At 44.0% G+C, this 21,425-nt stretch overlaps 1 protein-coding gene across 1 annotated transcript; it reads right to left on the reverse strand.

Annotated features, from left to right (window-relative positions):
• Positions 1 to 429: 429 nt before the first annotated feature.
• On the reverse strand, positions 430 to 21,277 carry PRKRIP1 (PRKR interacting protein 1; the record flags this gene model as incomplete). Its single annotated transcript, XM_084250362.1, has 6 exons — positions 430 to 527; positions 13,770 to 13,837; positions 15,517 to 15,602; positions 19,150 to 19,250; positions 20,343 to 20,421; positions 21,152 to 21,277. The coding sequence occupies 6 exons, from the start codon at positions 21,275 to 21,277 to the stop codon at positions 430 to 432; spliced, it is 558 nt and encodes a 185-aa protein (XP_084106488.1).
• Between the last annotated feature and the right edge of the window lie 148 nt (positions 21,278 to 21,425).

Raw genomic sequence — 21,425 nt, forward strand, 5'->3', positions numbered from 1 at the left:
ACAGCCTTCCCTACAGCTTTTGTAATTAGCATTTCACCAGTCTAAAGAAAACCTTGTGTTTCTGCTCTTTACTAAATAAACAATCCTTTTACAGAAACCAGCCCCAAACGCATCATGTCCAAATCTGTGAGAACAGGCACCAGTGCCAGCAGGTTTCATATTTTCCCTCTTTCGGCAGGAACATTAGCAAACTGTTTGGCAGGAGCACTGAGTATGCAGGAGACGGTCCTCTCTGTCCCTCAGGCTCCGCATCCTGCAGCCAGGTGGGGCTGAGCAGCCCGGGTGTGCTCCCGCTGCTCACTGTCCCGGAGGCTGTGGCAAGACAGCTGTGCTGAAATCGAGCCCTCTTTCCCTCTGAGCTGTGTGCAGGGATGGCTGAGGCCCTAGTCACAGAATGGGCCTGGCTCCAGACGGCTCCCATGGCAAACATCATCGCCCCATGATGAAGCTGGGCTCCTCCTCCTCTTCCTCTGATCCAGATGCCCCCTCAGAGCTGCTGGACGGCTGCTCCTGGGACTGACTGGATCCTGTAACCACAGGACGTTTGGGTTAGAGACACACAAATTCAAGCAGAGAATCAAGGGAAGAAGAACTGAGGACAAATTAGGAACTAGTTGTTCCTGGACAAGGAACAAGCAAGGTGCCAGAGGAGGGCCTCATGTCCATCAGTCTTGGGTATTAGGGATCACTTCCAGAACTGATTGTCTGCTGGTGGGTGGATCTTACCTGATAAAAGGCAGAAACACACTTGAGAGTCCAACACCCCATAAATCAGGCCTCAATGCTTTTTATTTGCCCCCACTACCACCAATGTCCATCATTTAAGGCTAGGCTGACAGCACTCCTGCTGAAATCTCTCACAGGATTTTCAAAAACTATGTAGCAGAGGGCTCTGCCCACAACAAATATGCCAGCTTCCTGGTTCTTCCTAAACACAGACCCATAAACCCTGTCTCTTGACACTCCACATGCAGCTTTCAAACCTGTGTTTTCCCTGGCATGACTGCCAGTACCCACACAGCAGCTGGGCTGGCCCAAAGCAGCCCACAAAGACAGCTTGTTCCCAACTCCTCCTCCCCTCCACTTGGAGCAGGGGAGTGGGCGAGAGCTAGAAGGAGGCCAAGCCAGAGCTCACAGGGACAGCACCAACCCACAGTCCACTCTAGGTGGCCACCCTGCAGACATGGGGGGGGTCACATGGCCCACTGATGGGCCTCCTCCCTGCACATGTGCAGGGACTCACTGGCACCCCCCCTCTCCCCCCCGCCCCAGCCTGTGGCTCTGGGGAGCTTTGCTCCTACCATCCATCATCACAGGGTTAGGCACAGCACCACATTGTCTAAAATTCACCTTTACACTCTGGATGAGCACATAGGATGGGACACTAGAAAGCACAAAATGGGACTAAGAAGGGTTTTTATTTTGTGTACATGGTGTGTAGGCCAGAGGTGCAGGGGAGGGGGGTGAGAGGATTCACCAGAGACAGAGTGGGGAGCAGAACGGGCAGATCCACTGAAACGCCCTGCTGAGGGAAGCAGCAGGTGAGACAGGAGAGGTCTGCTGTGCCATGTGTGGGTTAACTCCCTGGCCAGGGATTGAACTCATATAGTGCTGAAACTTAACCTCTAGGCCACCAGGAAGGCCACAGAATGAGGAGTTTTAAAAGTACAAACAGTGAACATATTTAAATAGTTAGTATTTGAATATCCACCATGTGCCAGGCTTGGTGCTAAGTCTTTACATAAACCATCCTGTTTAATTCCAGTAACAGTCTATGAGTTAAGTACCACTACTATGTGTCCATTCTACAGGTGAGAAATAAAGCTTAGAGAGGTTAGTAATTTGCTCTTCAAAGAATGTACTTAATATCACTGAACTGTCCACTTAAAAGTGGTTAAGAGAGTAAATTTTATGTCTATTTTATCACAATAACAAAAGTGGGGGCACATACTATGGAGAGACTGAGTGAAAAACTAAAAATAGCCAAGCCACCTTGCCTGGCACAACTGGATTCCTAGAGAAGCACTCCCCACATGCTCACGTCATGGCTCTCACAGAAAAGGACAAGGTTTCTAAGGCACATGTGGGCAGGGTGCAAGGTTGGACACTCAGCTGCCTCCCTGCAAGCCCAGGGGTCAGGGTCTCTGCCATTTGTCCACCATTCCCTATCTCCCAGCTGAGGAGCTATGTGCCAGAGCGTGGGCTCCCCAGTTGACCATGGCAAATATTTCTGTTTTGTTCTATAACTTAGTCATAGTCTGTCTGCCTTAATCCTAAGAACCACCAACCATACCCACATAAGTCTGAACACAGCAGGATGAGCACATAGGATCTGATCTTTAATTTTTGATTTTACAGAAACAAACACTGACTAATCTGAATATTTTTGGAATAGGGTGTTTTGGATGCCTTAGATGCTAATTTAAAGAGGAGGGCTCTAAGTATTCCACGTGGTTGAAAGGCCTCTGAAAATGCAGTGCCTTACTCAATAGTAAACACAATAGATTTCTGTGTGTGGGAGACACATCAGGGCCTAGAAGTATCATTCTCAAAAAAATCTGTGAACTGGGCAGATATTTTTTAAGTCATTTGGTATTTCCACAAAATTAATTCACCCATTCATTCATTCTTTCAACATAATAAATAAAAAAATAAAGCAATCGCTTCTTGCCAGTTACTATGCGTAATGCTGAGAACTAAAAAGACAGTATCACAAATTGAAACGAGATATCACAACACATGTAATTAGGAGGGCTAAAAAGAACCCCAAACTGATGATGCGATTTGCTGGTGAGAATGTGGAGTAACAGGAAAAATGCAAAAAAAAGTGCTTTTACAGGCACAGTCGGAAGACAGTGTAGCAGTTTCTTAGAAAGCTAAACATCATCTTACATGATCCAGCAGTTACCCTCCTAGGTATTTACTCAACTAATTTGAAAACTTATAACCATACAAACCATTATACCACTGCTTATAGCAGCATTTTCATTACTGTAAAAAACTGGATCTAACCAAGATATGTTGCATTCGGTAAATGGATCAACAAGCATGTCCCCAAGATGGGATCTAGTCAGCCATGAAAAGGAACGGGCTGTAAGGCCACTCAAAGGCCCGCACGCATCTTAAATGCTAAGTGAACATAGTGAATCTGAAAAGACTACACGATGTATCATCATTCCAACTATGCAACACTGTGGAAAAAGCAAAAAAAAAATACAGAAATGGTAAACAGAGGAGCAGATGCCAGGGAGTGGAGGCAGAGGGAGGTTAAATAGGTGAAGAACAAAGAATATAGGGTAGTGAAGCAATTCTGTATAATACTGTAAAGGTGGATACATGAGACCATGCATGCATTTGTCAAAATTCATTGAATTTTAAGGCAAAAAGAATGAACTTAATGTATATAAAATTTAAAAAAATCATTTAGGATGTCAAGGACCCCATGGTGTAAAGTGGAAGGTGACACAGGAGCCCAACTGTATCACCAAGGGATGAAACAACTTTGTGATGAGCGCAGAGGAAAGGTGCTGACCTAAGTCATTTTGCTTGAAGACAATAAAGTCCCACAGGGAACAGGCTCACAGCTCTAGAACTGCTAAGTATGTGCACTGGAACAATTAAATAAATGGATGGAGGATGATGGGAGCCAGGTCACCACTGTCAGAGCAGGAGGCTGCAGGCAAACTGCTGAGAAGGCTACAGTGCTCCCTGCGGTGCTGGCAGAGTGGGAGATGCAGCCTGAGCCCAGGTGCAGAGGGAGCTAGACACCACAGACAGAAATGTCCGCAGATCTGTTTATAAACACTGGTTGGCGCACAAACGTATTTCTTTGCTTTATCAGTTAAAAGGGCCTAAAAACAACAATACCCCAGTAGCAAAGAACACACCAGATCTTGGATTCTAATCCCATTCTCCAAAAATAGGAACCAGGACTCTTCCGAGAAATGCTGATTCTAGGTCTTGGGCCAGAAAAATGCAAGCTAAGTCTGGAATATCCTGTAGTGCCAGAAAGAAAGGAAGTTCTTAAACAAACAAACAAACAAACAAAAAGAGAAACAATAACAAAAAGATAAGACATCCCAAACTCCAAAGCTGGAATAATTTAAGCAACAAAATAAATAAGTGCTGGGTTATAACTAGCACTTGCAACCCAGTGCTGGGTTACAACTTAAAAATACATTTTTAAAAATCCATTTATTTTATCTTTTAGGGTAAAAATATTTCCAAAGGATATTTTAGGGCTAAAGTATCCAAAAGAACTGATTAAATATCAGTCCAAATAAAAGAATTTCAAGTAACTTATGTAGGACAAGTGTAGAACTCCCCACTCCTTAAGTGTGGGCTACACAGTTACTTCTTTTTAAAGAGGACAGCTGGAAGGAAAAAAAGAACTTTACAGTGGTAAAATCCAACAAACTGAGCCTCAGCCAGGTGATTGAGGCCAATTTTAATAGTGATGTCATCTTGACAGCAGCCAGCCTTGACATGATGTGATGAGAATGGCACTTTTATCCCTTTGGTCTTTCTCCCCAGAGAATTAACTCCAGCATTTGCACAAGAAAAACATCAGACAAATCCCAACTGTGGGACAGTATGCAAAACACCAATCCTTAAAACTCGAGGTCATGACAAACAAAGAAGCCTGAGAAACTGTCACAGTGAAGAGGAGACTAGGCATACATGATGATTAAACGTAATTTGAGAGTCTGGATGAGACACTGGAACAAGAGAAGGGCATAAGCTAAAAACTAAGGAAATCTAAATAAAGTATGAACTTTAGCTGATACCCTATCAATATTGCTTCAATGACAAATGTACCATATTTATTATATGTCAGTTAGGGAAGCTGAGTGCATGGGAACTCTTTGTACTATTTGTGCAATTTTTCTATAAATCTAAACCAAAATTTAGTTTTAAGAAAGTTACTATCCTACAGGGTCTCGCAGGTGGCGCAGCGGGTTGAGTGCCGCGCTGTGAAGCTGTTGCAGCCTCTGTAGCGCGGGTTGGATTCCTGGTCTACCAGGGAGAAACCCACATGGTGTGGCACACTTCTCCTGCCTCGCCCCCTACTCCCCTCAGCAGTGTCTTTGGTCCATCTACCTGTTCTGCTCCCCGCTCTCTCTGGTGAATCCTTTTGAGACAGGGCAAGCTAGGGTTATTAGGCAGTTTTAGGGACAGTGCAGGAGGGGACCTCTGAGGAATTTAGGGAGGCTTCAGAGATAAGGACAACCAAGGAAATGTAATCAATTCCACTGGGAAAAACAAACATCCTAGGACCACAGACAATCTTGTTAAGGATGGTCCTGGTTTTCTTCAGGTGATAAAGATAAGGTATGGAGATGCTCTCCCGGAAGACTAGGCCATAAAGATAAAGATGTAACAAATCACTGGTGATTTGTGAAGATCTCCCACTCAGTAGCAAATTAAGTGAGACAGCCGAGAACTAACCAATCCAAAGAGACTGGTGGAGCTTTAGAATAATCAGGGAAAGAAAGTATATATTCCCTGAGATACGACTCCACTTTGGCTTCCTTGCCCCTCCCAGGCCTGGTTCCCTGGCCTGGGAGTCCCACTTTATTTCTGCTCTTTTTCTCCTCAATAAACTTTTTCTTCTTCTAAACAAACCTGCCTTTGCTCGCTTGCTTGCCTGAGCGTCTGTGAAGTTCCTGCTGCGGCTTCATGAGACACCAACCCGTGGGGGGTCTAGCGGCTGGGGCTCAGCGCTGCCCTGCAGCCTGGAATCTGTTCCTGGCTGGGAGACTAGGCCTGACAATTCCGGTATCACTTTCACCCTCCTGCGCCTCTGACCTGTACTCCAGTTCGTGTATAAATAAATAAAATCTTTAAAAAAAAGAAAGAAAGAAAGATACTATCCTACCCTCACAGAACTAAGACTACAATTAAATTGTTTTTATTTATTTTTTAATATTTTTTTTAGAGGCATGTTTTTTATTTATTTATTTATTTGTTTGTTTTTTTGTTTATACATGCACTGTGTACAGTCAGAAGTGCAGGAGGGTGAGAGAATTCACCAGAGCCAGAGCGGGGAGCAGAGCAGGCAGAAGGACCGAAGTACACTGTTGAGGGGAGCAGCGGGCGGCAAGAGAGGTCTGTGCGCCATGTGGGACCCTACTCTGGTGGCCGGGGAGCAGCTGGGGATCGAACCGGCGCCGCAGAGGCCGCGGGCAGCTTCGCAACCCAGCGCTCAACCGCTGCGCCACCGGGGAGGCCCATTTTTTAATTTTTTTAAAGGTGTCTCAAACTATAGTTCCCATGTGCTGACACAGACTGTTTTATTTTTTATTGATTTTTTTAAAAAGATTTATTTATTTATACAAGCACTGGGTACAGTCAGAAGCACGGGAGGGTGAGAGAATTCACCAGAGCCAGAGCGGGGAGCAGAGCAGGCAGAAGGACCGAAGTACACTGCTGAGGGGAGCAGTGGGCAGCAGGAGAGGTCTGCGTGCCATGTGGGACCCTCCTCTGGTGGCCGGGGAGCAGCCAGGGATCGAACCAGCGCCGCAGAGGCTGCGGGCAGCTTCACAACCCAGCACTCAACCACTGCACCACCGGGAGGCCATACAATTAAATTGACTGACACATTATATGACCTTGCAGATTCTATATACTAAGTATGTGTACAACCCCCTTGAGCAAGGTGAAGCGAAAGGCTAGATCTGTTAAGTTGGCCTGCAGAGGGAAGTCAAAGAGAGAAAACGTGGCAAGAGGAAGGCACAGGAAGGGAAATTCTCCACACAGATGGGGTCAGGTAGCATGCAAAAGAAAAGAGCACAGAGGCCTGAGCATGGAAGGGAGTGGCCAGACCAAACCATACAGAAGAATAATTTTTAAAAGCCAGTGCTAGCAAGGATGTGGTAAAAGTGTCCACTGTGGCACAGTTGATAGCAGCAAGAACCGGTGCAGGCACACCTCCCAGATATTGCAGGTTTGGTTCCAGACCACTGCAATAAAGCGAAAATTTCAGCAAAGCAAGTCACACAAATTTTTGGGTTTCCCAGGGTATATAAATGTTTATACTATGCTTTAGTCTATTACAAGTGTTTGATAGCATTATACCTTAAAAAATGTATATAAATTGGGCCTCCCCAGTGGCACAGCAGTTGAGCGCTGGGCTGCGAAGCTGCCAGCAGCCTCTGCAGCGCCGGTTCGATCCGTGGCCACCGGTGAGGGTCCCACATGGCACACAGACCTCTCCTGCTGCGCCCGCTGCTCCCCTCAGCAGTGTACTTCGGTCCATCTGCCTGTTCTGCTCCCCGCTCTGGCTCTGGTGAATTCTCTCACCCTCCCATGATTCTGACTGTACCCAGTGCTCGTATAAATAAATAAATAAATAAATCTTTTTTTTTTAAAAGTATATAAATTAAAAAATACTTTTAATAATGTAAAAAATATTTTATTGCTGAAAAATGCTCTTATGAGCCTTTGGGAAATAAGTGGCTATACATTTTTTTAATTTTATTTTTATATTCCCCATACAATTGCAACCCTCTTATTTTGACCCCAATCCCTCCTTTCCCCCCCACCCCCATAAAAGTGGCAATACATTTAAAGAGTCATGAAATCTTTTAATGCTCTGTGATGCAGTAATTCCCACTGTTGGAAATATATCTTAAGGAAATTAATCACAAAGAGGGAAGGGAGTCTGGTGCATGATTGTCATCTAAGTGACTTTTAAAGAAGATGAAAAATAAAATGAATCTTATGTCTAATAGAAGGGAAAGTGGTAACAATTGTGTCACTTGTTGGATATAATGCCTCACTGAAAAAATGATGAAGGACCAAAAATGCTTATAGTAATAAATAAACAAAATGGAAAACTGTTCATATACTATGATATACTATGATTCTAACTATGTACAAGTCACATGGAGAGACTACAGAGAAAGGAGAGAGGGAAAGGAGCGCTACTAGAATGATACTTGAATTTTCCATGTTGTTTCCTTCCATTACTCTTACACCACTGCTTACATAGTATTTTCAAGTCTAGGATTCTGATAGTTTACTCACGGATTACAGAAATACTAGGTAAAGCGCCACTGCATATAATTAAGCTGATATTCGCCTTTAAAAAAACCCCAGATGTATGAGCAGACTTGGAAATCCTTCATTGTACTATGGAATTGCAAGGACATTGGAAAATATTTGTGATACATTACGCAATAAGATTTGGACAATTACAAATAACATACATAAGTTTTATATAATTAAAACATTAAAATGCTAAAATCATTATAAACAATCTATAATCAATAGGGTTACAGATAATTTTTATTTTATTTTTATCTGCATATCCCAAAAATTTCTAAAATGATCTCATATTGCCTTTATTCTCAAAAGGCACAATGGATATGGACAGCTAACATAATATGTATAAGAAATTTGGCAATAAAACAAAGAGTCTAATCCAAAACATCAAATACCAGATATCAGTATGAGTTTCAATTAGGAATAATTTTGTGCCCCTCCCCGACGAGGGCATATTTGGCAATGTCTGGAGGACTTTCTGATTGTCAACAACGAAGCGGAGGCTGGGTGCTACTGGCATCTGGTGAGCAGAGGCCAGGATGCAGCTAAACATCCTCGAGTAAACAAGATATAATTCTGCACAATAAAGAACTATCCCGTCCAAAATGTCAATGGAGCTGAGGTTGAAGAACTGCTCTCCACACACTTAGTAACGAATCACCTTAAGATCACCCTGGGTTTGTTTGGTAAGCAGGCCTATTTTTGGATAAGTAACACTGGTGTTAGAATATATCATTTGGGAGTTCAAGGCTTCCTGACTATGCACACTGACTTGCTGCCACCTGGTGGTGCTGTTCAGACACAAGTCCCACATGACGCCAAGTTACTGGACCAGCCCAGGAAGCAATTGGGATATATCCTCTCCAACAACAGAGCGGATCTTCTAGTCAGTTACCCTCACTGGTCTTCAGAAGAGCCAAAAAGTTTGAGAGATTTCCCTTCAAACCCATCTAGAACCCAACAGTGGCTTGAAGCCACCTTGTGGCACCACTGAGCATCACCACATTAAATTCCTATTAATTTCAACCCTACAGCTAGAAAAATGTTTCTTTCATAAAATGAAACATAAGGGAAACGGAGGCGGTGAGGTAAAAGGCACACAAACCATTTTTACGATAGTTCTGCCTACAGCACTCTCTCTCCTGCCTACCGGGAGTGAAGCATCTCCAGCTCTGGTTATCACTATCATCCTTTAACATCAGCACACGGCATAGGCCCTGCTTTGCCGTATCAAGCTTCATAGATTTGCAGTATTTTACAAATTGAAAGCTGTGGCGACCTTGTACCAAGCAAGTCTACTAGTGCCATTTGTCAATAGTGTTTACTCCCTTCTGTCTGCCACATTTAATTAAGGTCTGTACAATTTTTTTTGACATAATGTTATTGGACACTAAATAGACTACAGGATAGTGTAAGCACACTTTTCACATGCACTGGAATTTTTTTTAAATCCTGTGACTTATTTCATTGCAACATTTGCTTTATTGCATTGGGCGGGAACTGACCCATGGGATCTCCAAGGGGTGCCTGGATATGCAGGTGCTAATTTCTCAGTTAAGTACAGCAGCAGGGCCTGCGTGGTATCATGACAACTTTCAAATTTGTTTGCAGCCCATAGTCCACTTAGAAACATAAATATTTCGCCAAAAAACTTATTCAGAGTATGAGGCACTCAATTATCTAGTCTATTTTATTCATGTTCTTTAAAAGACACAGCTGCAGGGCCTCCCTGGTGGCACAAGGGGTTAAGATGCAACCTATGAAGCTGTCCACAGCCACTGCAGCATGAGTTCGATTCCTGGCCAGAGAGCTGACTCACATGGCGCAGCAGACCTCTCCTGATTCGCTCGCTGCTCAGCAGTGTATTTCAGTCAATCTGCCTGTTCTGCTCCCCACTCTGTCTCTGGTGAATCCTCTCACCCATCCCCCATCTCTGGCCTGTACCCCAGCTTTTGTATACATAAATAAACAAATCTTTAAAAAAAAAAACAAAAACAGGGCCTCCCCGGTGGCGCAGCGGTTGAGCGCTGGGTTGCGAAGCTGCCCGCAGCCTCTCCAGCACCGGTTCGATCCTCGGCTGCTCCCCGGCCACCGGAGGAGGGTCCCGCATGGCGCGCAGACCTCTCCTGCCGCCCGCTGCTCCCCTCAGCAGTGTACTTCAGTCCTTCTGCCTGCTCTGCTCCCCGCTCTGGCTCTGGTGAATTCTCTCACCCACCCACATTTCTGACTGTACCCAGTGCTTGTATAAATAAATAAATAAATAAATAAATAAATAAATCTTTAAAAAAAAAAACCAAATAAACAAACAAAAAAAAGATCAGAACCCTTGGGCCTCCCTGTGGCACAAAGGGTTAAGTACCGCACTCTGAAGCAATCCACAGCCTCTGCAGCACGAGTTCGATCCCCAGTGGCCAGGGAGCAACCCACATGGCGAAGCAGACTTCTGACTCATCCGCTGCTCCCCTTAGCAGTGTACTTTGATCAGTCTGCTTGTTCTGTTCCCTACTCTGTCTCTGGTGAATCCTCTCACCCCCTCTAGCCTGTACCTCAGCTCTTATATGCATAAATAAATCTTAAAAAAAAAAAAGATCACAACCCTTGGTTTGAAAAACACTGCTACTAGGTGTGTTCTGATGACATAACACGGGAGCCTATGCCCACCTTTTGATGGAACTGCTGCTTGGGCGGAGGAAGAACAGTGAGAGGGCACAGGGCTTTTAAACAAGTTGGAGGCTCAGGATGAAATCTATCTGCCAGTACTAAAATCTGTTGTGTAATCTCAAATATCCTTTGTAGCCTTTGGAAAATTCAAGAAAGGTGACTGAAAATGGCATGGTAGCATGCAATCTAATGTGTCTAAAAGGGATTCCAAAAAGATTTAAGAAGACCCAGCTCTGTGAGGCTGCCACTGGTCTCTTCAGTTCTAAAGTTGATATCCCATCTCAAAGACCTAGTACAGGGTCATTAAGTTCAAACTTAATGGCAAACTTTTTCTTTTGAAAGGGCTCTGTAAGGGAAATTCCCCCCAAAATGTGGTATATCTTTTTTTTAATGATTTATTCACGCATACATGAACTAGGGTACAGGCCAGAGGTGCGGGGGGCGAGAGGATTCACCAGAGACAGAGTGGGGAGCAGAACAAGCAAGGCTGGAGAGGTCTGCTGCGCCATGTGGGAAGCTCCCTGGCCGGGGATTTAACTCGTGCTGTGGATAGCTTCATAGGTTGCGTCTTAACCCCTTGCACCACCAGGGAGGCCCCCCCAAAATGTGGTATATCTTAATGAAGGCAAGAAGTTTGCAAACTACAGAATTTCAGATCTAAAAAAAACTTATTTCACAATCTAAAAAAAAAATAACAAAACCCCACTCAAACAGGGAAGCCAGGTGCTTGAGGTCAGAGTGAGCCAAAGTGAGAGCTGAGCCTACAACACACCTACCACACTTCCTGTATGGCCTCAAACCACAACTATGACACCCCTGGGTAAGAAGAAAGCAGACTGAGGCTGGCTGACCTATAGTTGGAGAGTAATTCCATGTCTAATGTTTTAGTGAACAGGTCTACGTTGGCCTAAATGAAGCTGGAGAATTGTGGCTGGGGCTCAGTCTGGCTCAACATTTTTATCAACAACAAAGGAAGTTTGTTTATGAAACCTGTCCTTGACAACACAGGAAAGACATAACAAGTAAGATTCCAGAATCAGAATTCAAAAGGATTTTAGAAGCCTGAATCAACAGAGCCAATAATATCAAGTTGAAATGCAAAAGAGATAAATGTAAAGCCCTATATTTGGATTTCAAAAACCAAATAGAGGGTTCTAGGTAAGATGGAGTGACACATTCAACCCTTTCTCCACACTGAATACAGCTATAGGATCTGGACAGACTACATGGCCTTTGACATGTAAGCAGAGTGGGGAAAGACCAAAATATATAGAGTGCCACTGGGATAGCAGTGCATTTCCTAGTTTGTCCCCCCTCTTCCAGTGTGGCCCAGATCCAGAAGCAAGTGGTGGAGACTGACAGAGACCAGTCCAGAAACCCTCAGTTCTGGTTCGAGGAGTGAGAAAGGGACGCCTAATTCTCAGAGTGAGGGATATCATTGCTTCTTCTCTCTTCTTCATTCTCACGCCGGATTTCCAGGCATTACCCTAGGCTCACAGGGGCACTGGAGACAGTGGGGTTTTATAGACACAAAAACTCTGAAGGATCAGAGAAGTGAGATGTGGGCCTAAGATCACCAGACAAACCCTGGTAGCTTTTCTTGTCTGTGTTTTCCCACAGCTCAGCACTGGATGCAGATGCTGTTGCCGGAAGTCTGTAGCAGAATGGGTTAACTAAAACCCACCCAGCTTTCTGGGGCCTCCCTGGTGACGCAGGGGTTAAAGTCTCAGTGCTATCAAGTTATCTCCAGTCACTGTGGCATCAGTTCAATCCCAGCCAAGGAGCTGACCCACATGGCACAGCAGACCTCTCCTGACTCGCCCACTGCTCCCCTCAGCAGTGAATTTCAGTAGGTTTGCCTGTTCTGCTCCCCACTCTGTCTCTGGTGAATCCTCTCACCCCCTACATCTCTGGCCTACACCCCAGTTCTTGTATACATAAATAAATAAATCTTGGAAAATAAAATAAAACCCCAGCTTTCTGGCTCTAGGTCTGAAAAAGGAAGCACCAAGAAACAGGAAACTAGAGGGGAGATCATGCACAGGAAGGAGATAAGAAGAGACACCGCTATCAAAAGGGCCATTCACTTATATGATCTGACGGGTTTTTATGAGCTGGGAAACCCAATTAAAATCAGCGTTCCCATGTTTTCTGAGAGATCAGATTTTGCAGCAAAAATAAATGACTTTACCCTGCATTTATAGCCTGGTTCATGATAATACTGACGTACAGGAAGTATACCATTTTACACACGTTTTAGTTTCCTACCAAGTGGGGCAAATTTCCCAATAGGAAAGAAGGATGATCTTTCCTGTATCCACAGCACCTGTCCCCGCATGAAACACCACACACTGCATGGCGCTGCTTCTGTCCATCCATTGTGGATCAACATCATCTCCAGACCGGGACTCGTAACTGCCCTATCCTGGGAAGCTAGCCAACTTCTCCAGGGTTTCTTTCACATGTATTAACCTGTACCCGTGATCCGTACACAACTCTATTAACCTTAGTAAAACAAAGACACATGTAACATGTCCCCCAGACATCTGGCATCATTAGTCTTATGCGAGAATGATCACACGTACTAAGCAGGGAGTAAAAAAGACTTCTGTCAGGTGGGCGCTGTGGCTCCTGCTCTGTCCATGGGTTTCAGGGCTGAGGCCCCCTGTATGTAAGCTGCTCTTAATAAACTTTAATTGTGATTAATGGATGTGCCTGCTTCATTCTTTGCACTCAAATTACCTTCTCAAGCTGGGGAAACGTATTTATTCCCACAGCCGCAGAGAATGCCAGCAACACTGCTGAGCTACTTTACCAGCCAGGCCCAAGGGAAGGTCTGTTCTGGACTCAACACGAGTCAGTACTTTTTTTTTTCTCTTTGCTTAATCCAGTTTGGCTTTGTGATACTTGTAAATAATTGAGCCCAAACTAAGAAAAATAAACCCTCATAGCTCCAGTGGCCAGTCTACCACCCCAAACTCTCTATCTCAGTCATTCCTGACAGGCCAGATTCTAGTAACACCAAGAAAAGACCAAAACCAAGCAAAGTGGGCTCCGCTTACCTTCTTCTAGTTTCTTCTGTTCAAGCTTCACCTTCTTTGCCAATAATTTCTTTTCTTTTAACTTCTGGCTACAAAGGTAAAACAAATATATTAATCTCTTAACTACCTTGTTGTTTATTTTGGAAAGTAACCATTAACTGAGAACATCTTTTAAAATTTTATTTACACAAACACTACAATAACAAAAGAAATACTTTCTCACCATTTGGCTGCGCCAATATTAGTAACACTATCAGGTTGCTGAAGGAGGGCCCCCCCCCCCATGGCGCAGCGGTTGAGCGCTGGGTTGCGAAGCTGCCCGCAGCCTCTGCAGCGCCAGTTTGATCCCTGGCTGCTCCCCGGCCACCGGAGAAGGGTCCCACATGGAGCGCAGACCTCTCCTGTCTCACCCGCTACTCCCCTCAGCAGTGTATTTCGTCAGTCTGCCTGTTCTGTTCCCCGCCCTGTCTCTGCTGAATCCTCTCACCCTCCCGCGCATCTGGCCTGTGCCCCGGTTATTGCATAAATAAAAAGATCTTTAAAACAAACAAACAAAAAACTTGCTAAAAGCTTTGCTTCCTCTTCAGACTGAGTTTTGACTTGTTTCTGGATTATATGACACTTCTTCACTAATTTACTGCCTAATTTACTAATTCTTACATTAATTTACTAGAAGTTTGTACTAAAATACAAACTTCTGTGATGCCGATTCTTCACAAATTATTTGTGAAGATGTAAAAGCTTTGATCACTTTGTGGGGTCTCATGTCTTTGAGCCTCCTGTATAATATGAAGTTTTTTTTCTCCTTTGTTAATCTGCCTGATGTCAACTTAAATATCAGACCTGTCAAAAAACCTAAAGGAAAGAAAGGAAAAGTTTCCTGCCCTACACTGTCTTCATCATGAATCAGATAAAATCCTCAGGTGTCCTGAGGTGACTAAAGCAACCTCAGAAATGCTGGAGATGCCTTTTCATTGCAAGATATTTATTTTTTTTAAGATTTATTTTTATTTATTTATGCATACAAGATCAGGGGTATAGGCCAAAGATGAGAGGGGGTGGAAGGTGGGGGGAGATGAGAGGATTCACCAGAGACAGAATGGGGAGCAGAACAGGTGGCTCTACTGAAATTCATGCTGAGGGGAGCAGTGGGTGAGAAAGGAGAGCGAGGTCTGCTGTGCCATGTGGGTCAGCTCCAGGCCTGGGTCAAACCCATGCCAGTGGCTGGCGATAGCTTGATGACGCTGAAACTTGAACCCCTGCACCACCAGGGAGGCCCCATTCCAAGATATTTAAAAACCGTTTTTAGAATTCTGCACAGCTCTCTAAAGGTGGAGGTAGCATTTATTAAAAAACACTCACACTGTAGCCTGTAATAATCAGGCACTTACTTAGGTCACATACCCTAAGCTAAATGAGAAACTGAGACAGATCGTTGTTAAGTCTGATGTTAGAATACAGAAGTGAAGGAGACAGAAATCCATGCAATGACCAAAGTGCTGACTTCCAAGCTCTGGATAATCTGTAATGAGGTGGGGGTGGATGTGGGGAGAGAGTTAAGTCAGGGGAGAGCAATCAGTGATTTCATCTCTCCCAGGTTCTAGAAGGAAAGTCATTTCTTGGCTGGCTGCTCCACCACAGGTTGAACAGCCAGAGATCCACAGGTCAGACAGGTGAAGCTGCCACTGCAAGGACTTGCATCAGCTATCTACTCTCACATGTCCCACGCTTAGGTCACCTCAGTTATGGGGTACCACAGTGCCCTTACCGCTTTTTTCGCCGCTTTGCAGTCTGCTCCTCTGCAGCAATTTTATTCCTTTCCAATCTCTTCTGAAACTCTGCATCCAATTTTTGCTGCAAAAAAGCCCACATCATTTAGACACACTTGAGTCTGGGTCACCAATAGTAGGGTTCTGTTTGGGCTGGGTCTGAGAGTTCTAGAAGTTATACCACTGGCGGTGCTATAAATTCATCAAGTCTCCAGGGTCATCCCTTTCAATATATGGCTCTATAATGGCAAGTAACTCTTTCGATTAAGATACCACCCATGCACAACAACCTGTGAGAGAAAGTAAGAGGGGGCACACTGTGTCTTCCTTGAAGGCACAGAGCACCACCAGCTCTGCTGAGCCAAGGCCTACAACAGTGTGATATTGTGACTGAGAACAAGAAATATTTATATTTGGTTTTCATTCACTATTCCTGGCATGAAGCGTCTAAAATGCTTACAAATTTCCCATCTAAACATCAAAAGGGCATCTTTTATTACATTTAGTTCAGTTCCCAGTTTCGGAATTAGCTGGAGATAAAAGGTGAAATGGGTGTCTTTTGTTATTGATAACAAACCCCTCTCAACTAAAGTTAAGGAAGGACTTTTAGAAAGATAAAGGGTAGAGGGTTAGTTGCCAGGGGAACTTTCAGTTCCATCTCCCAACCTCTAGAGACAGGAGGGGCTGGAGGTTGAATTAATCACTAGGGGTTAACTGCTGCAGGGAGCCTTGCTGCCCCAGCCAGGTAAGACACTAGCAAGCAGCTAAGAAAAGGGCCTTATACCGTGGGGCCAAAGCTTAAAGAGCCTCACAGCATGGGGCTGAAGAAAAAGAGCCTCACACCGTGAAGCTGAAGATTTCTTGTGTTTCACACTGTGGGGCTGAAGACTGAACATTCTTTGTTTTTTGTTCTTGGTCATAATAAGAAAGAACTTTTTAGTAAATACATTGGGCAATAAATTATACGTATATTATAAGTACATGGCATGGAAAATTACTTACTTAAAAATTAAACACTGAATAATTTGGCCCACTTGACAATGGGAAATAATTATTGTGCAAGGGCATGTCTGATAAGCAACCCAGAGCTGGTCATAATAATATTCCTCATATGGAAGTTCCGTAGAGAAGCCTTGTAATGAATCATAAAGTTGATTACGCTAGGAGTTTCTAGGTAGAAAAAAGTGCTAATAACTGATTACTGGGAAGCAACTGGTTTCTAGCTGTGGGCCATATAGATAGAGGAGTCTCCTGATATTGTAGCCTTGGCGATAGGGTGGTACCAAGGACTGTTAGCTGACCTTGTTTAGGCTGTAATAATGAGTCTAAATTTTAATTATCTATTAACTTTTTTTAATTTAAATTTTATTTTTATATTCCCCAAACAATTACAACCCCCTTATTTTGACCCCAAGCCCTCCTTTCCCCGCCCCCACCCCCCCCTTATCTATTAACTTTTAAGGTAGTTTCTTTTTTTTTTAATTTTTTTTTAATTTTTTTTTTTTATAAATTTTATTGTTATATTCCCCATACAATTGCAGCCCCCCCATTCTGACCCCAATCCCTCCCCTCCCGCCCCCGCCCCCCTAAAAGTGTCTCTGGTTCATAGTTTTTTGTTGATTTTGATTTTCACTTTCTTATAGTTATTCATTTTCCTGGTCCCTTTTTTAAGTTTTCTAGATTCCTGCTATGAGTGAGACCATCCGGTATTTTTCTTTTTCTTTTTGGCTTATTTCGCTGAGCATGATCCCTTCCAGCGCCATCCATGTTGCTGCAAATTGCATATGTTTATCTTTTTTGAATGCTGAGTAATATTCCATGGTATATATGTACCACATCTTCTTGATCCAGTCATCTATTTTTGGGCATTTGGGTTGTTTCCAAAGCTTAGCTATTGTAAACAGTGCTGCTATAAACATAGGGGTGCAGGTGCTCTTTGGCATTGATGTTTCTGTGTCCTTTGGGTAAATATAAGGTAGTTTCTTTTCTCAAAAAACACCTAGGTGTCAAAATGTCTATGGGAAAGGAATGTACTGATTGTTTTGTTTTGCTTCTACGCATATGATGATGTAATCCCATTGCTTGCTTTAAACATATAAATAAAGACCCGCTAAGACCCTCAGCGGGAGATGCTTTCACCAAAATAAGAGTGTCTGTTTCTACCTCATTTCCCCTTCCCCTTCAGTCCTAAGGTTTGGCCTAGGCCGTCTCATCCTTTCTGGGACACCTGACCTGACATTTTGCTAAAAGCTGGTCTTCGACCATACCTTCAAAGACTCCCAAAGGATGGGATGAAAGAGCTTCTGGGATGAAGAACACATGGAGGTACTAGGGTGGGAATTGAAGCTCTGAGTCCCTTCCATCTGGCTATTCCTGAGTTACGTCCTTTTAAAATAAACTAGTAAGTAAAACACTTCCCTGAGTTCTTTGAGCCACTCTAAGTAAATTAATCAAACCCAAGAAGGGAACTTCTGATTTATTTGTCAGTTGGTGAGAGCAGGGCAGAGACAGCAGGTAACTATCTGGACTTGAAATTGAAGTGTCAGAGGTTTAGTAGAGTTCTGAGTAGAGAAGACATAAGGAGTGCGGAATTTTCAAGTCCTAAGTAGCCACAGTTATCAAGTAACTGGTTCTAAAGCAGCATTAACATACTGCCGTTGTCTGGTACTAAACACACAATACATATCCACACATCTAGCCTTCATGTTATTTCTTCTTAGCAGCTTCCTGTTTCTAAGCCTCAGTTTCCTCATTTATAAAATGAAGAAATACTGAGTTGCTGGAAGAGTCATGACGCATTTTTGCTTGAAAAACATAGAGGGGCCTCCCTGGCCTAGGAGTTAAGTCTCAGCGCTATCACTGCTAAGGCCTGAGTTTGATCCCCAGCCAGGAAGCTGACCCACATAGCGCAGCAGAACACTTCTGTCTCACCTGCTGTTCCCCTTAGCAGTGTATTTCAGTAAATCCACCTGTTCTGTTCCCTGCTGTCTCTGGTGAATCCTCTCATCCCCCGTACCTCTGGCCTGTACCCCAGTTCTTGCATGCATAAACACATAAATCTTTTTTTTTTTAATAAAAACTAAAAAAATAAATAAAACAGAAAAAATACATCATGACTTTTCTGACACCCAAAAATTCTTCTATCCCAGAGCCTGTAGGAAGAGAAAAATGCAACCACCTACAGGAAAGCACTTATAAACTGCAAAGACATCTATAACTCAATAAAGAGACACAGGAAAGCACACTACTATTCACACCAAACACAGAGTTAAACGGAATCCTAGGCATTCAGCTAAAAAAGAGAATAATATATAATAACTCAAATGGTGGAGGACATCTGCTTCCTATTTTATTTCATGGCAGATGGCTTGGAGGGGAGAGGACTCTGCTGTATTCTCCACACACAAGGAAGTTCTCTTCCTCATTTGTCCCCTAGTATGAGCACCAAGCAGTGCTAAGTCTGACCTTAGAGTAACCTGGACTCTACTCAATATCTGTTTTTCATGCTATCTTGGAAGGCAGCCCTCACACAGGCCATAACCAGGTATATCGACTCTTCTTTAAATGCTTTTTTAAAAAGTTATAAGTATACACTGCCCAGACCCCAAGGCTTGACCAGTTGCCTCACTGACCTTCTCAGCCATGGCATCCATGTAGTCTTGTCGCTGGTACTCTCGCCGGCGCAGATGCCTGTACACATGGAACTCTCCACTTCCAGCCCCTGCACTTGAACCTAGAGGCAGGACAGTTCAGAATTCTTGAAGAAATCTAGTTACCAACATAGGCTACACTTAATCAAAATGGGCTAACGAAGAAACTGGAGAGGTGGAAGGCATCCTGCCTACCCTGTTCTCCATTGTGTCCCAGAATCTAGCACAGTGCCTGGAATAATATAGGCACCATTACACATTTGTTACATGACTGCAGAAAATGAAGTCACAAAACATTCCACTCTAACACAAGTTTAAGAGAAGGAGCAGACTATAGTTGAGTATCAGAAACCTACAAGAGAGCCTGTGACCTTTCCCTCCCTTCACAGGATGATTTCACATTTAATTATGCTAGATTTCAAAGTTGAAAGATGTCCATGATATAATCAGTGAAAAAAGTAGGTTAACTGCAACAACTGTATTTTTGTAAAAACCATTTTTTCTTAAGCGTGTGTAGCACTGACTATAGAGGTCAGAAATGCCGTTATCAGGTACAAGTAGAATGACGCAAATGGCGGGGGTTCTAACTTTTTCATATTTCTATTTTTTTTCTTTCCTTTTTTTAAAGATTTATTTATTTATGCATACAAGAGCTGGGGTACAAGGCCAGACCTGTGGGGGTAGGGTGGGTGAGAGGATTCACCAGAGACAGAGTGGGGAACAGAACAGGCAGATTGACGGAAGTACAATGCTGAGGGGAGCAGCGGGGAAGTCAGGAGAGGTTTGCTGCACCATGTAGTTTGCTCCCTGGCCGGCTGGGGGATTGAACTCGTGCTACAGAAGCTGTGGACAACTTCATAGGTTGCGTCTTAACCCCTTGTGCCACCAGGGAGGCCCCTATTTATTTTTCTTTATACTTAGTATATGTCAATTTACAATCTAGCAAAATAAAACCATTTCCCCTTAGAAAAAAGTATTTTGCATTATTAAAAATCAATGCAAAAGAAAATTCTTGAATTCCAAGGCATATACAATGTCTTTGTTATAAGAGCAAAATATTGGGTCTGTGAACATTTTTTTCCCCATCAGAGATTAACAAACAATATCTCTACTTTAAAAAAATCATATTTACACACACACACACACACACACACACAAACACACACACACATTACCCATTACATCTCGGACAAATTCTGGGGGAGGTCGAGGTGCCCATTCACTCATTTTTTCTGGAATTGGAACTGCTTTGTCCTGCAACAGTTAAACAGGAAAGCACTTATAAGTATAAACTGCTGGCAAAGTCACATCCCTTATAACCAAAGAATTTTAACTGGTGAAGTAAGGCAGTTTTGCACCTTGGACCGGAAGCTGATTTTACCTTCTCCCTCTGTTTTAGCTTTACTCCATCCTATATACTTTGGGAGTCTATCACAGCCTACAGCCTTATTAGAGCCTCACTTAACTTTCCAGAGCAGAGCTCTAAAGTCACTCACTATGGTTGGGAACGTCGAGCTTCAACCCTTCGTACTACACGAGACTCAACCCTTTCTAAGAAAAGTACCAGGCCTTTTCATCCAGTTGTTTTTATGACTGAGGATCGGATGATAGAAGAGTGACTTGCCCTAGGTATCTCGGGCATAATCCGTGCTATTTAGAAGATAATTAACCCTTGGGCTAACTCGTGGATTCTACCTTTCCAGTCTAACGCTTCAGTTCACAGAAAGTTAAAGTGGAAAGGGCCCTACAGGACGGGAAGGGGCTCCACAGCGCCCTCGTCCAGACTCGCCTCAGACATCAGGACAGAAGAGAAGCTCGCCATCTCCGGAGCCGCCTAATCCTTCCTAAGGACTGGCCCTGGGGTTTGGGTATGAGTTCCTGAGTTTGGAGGCGAGGCGGGGATGCCAGGCCCGCGGGTCCCAGGGGTGTCAGAACCCAACCCGGACGGGAATAGGAGGGGCCGTCGAACCCGCGTCTCTCTCACCGGGTTCTTCATGAGCCGCTCCAGTTTGAGCTTCTGCTCCTCCGCCGCATTCTTGGGGATGACGAGCGCCTGGGGCTCCTTCTTGGGCCTCGGTGGTCGCACCGAAGAGGCGGCCGAGCTCGCCATGACAGCTTTCCTGCCTCCCGGGCGCGCGGCGGTGGCGCGCACTTGTGACGACAGAGCCGTGCGCCAGCAAGCGCGGTCTCCTAGCTGGGTGGGGCCGGGGCGGAGCCGTAAACCGGAAGCAGGTGCTCAATATTCATGAGCCTGAGCC

The sequence above is a fragment of the Talpa europaea genome (assembly GCF_964194135.1).
Source record: "Talpa europaea genome assembly, chromosome: 12".
NCBI lineage: Eukaryota > Metazoa > Chordata > Mammalia > Eulipotyphla > Talpidae > Talpa > Talpa europaea.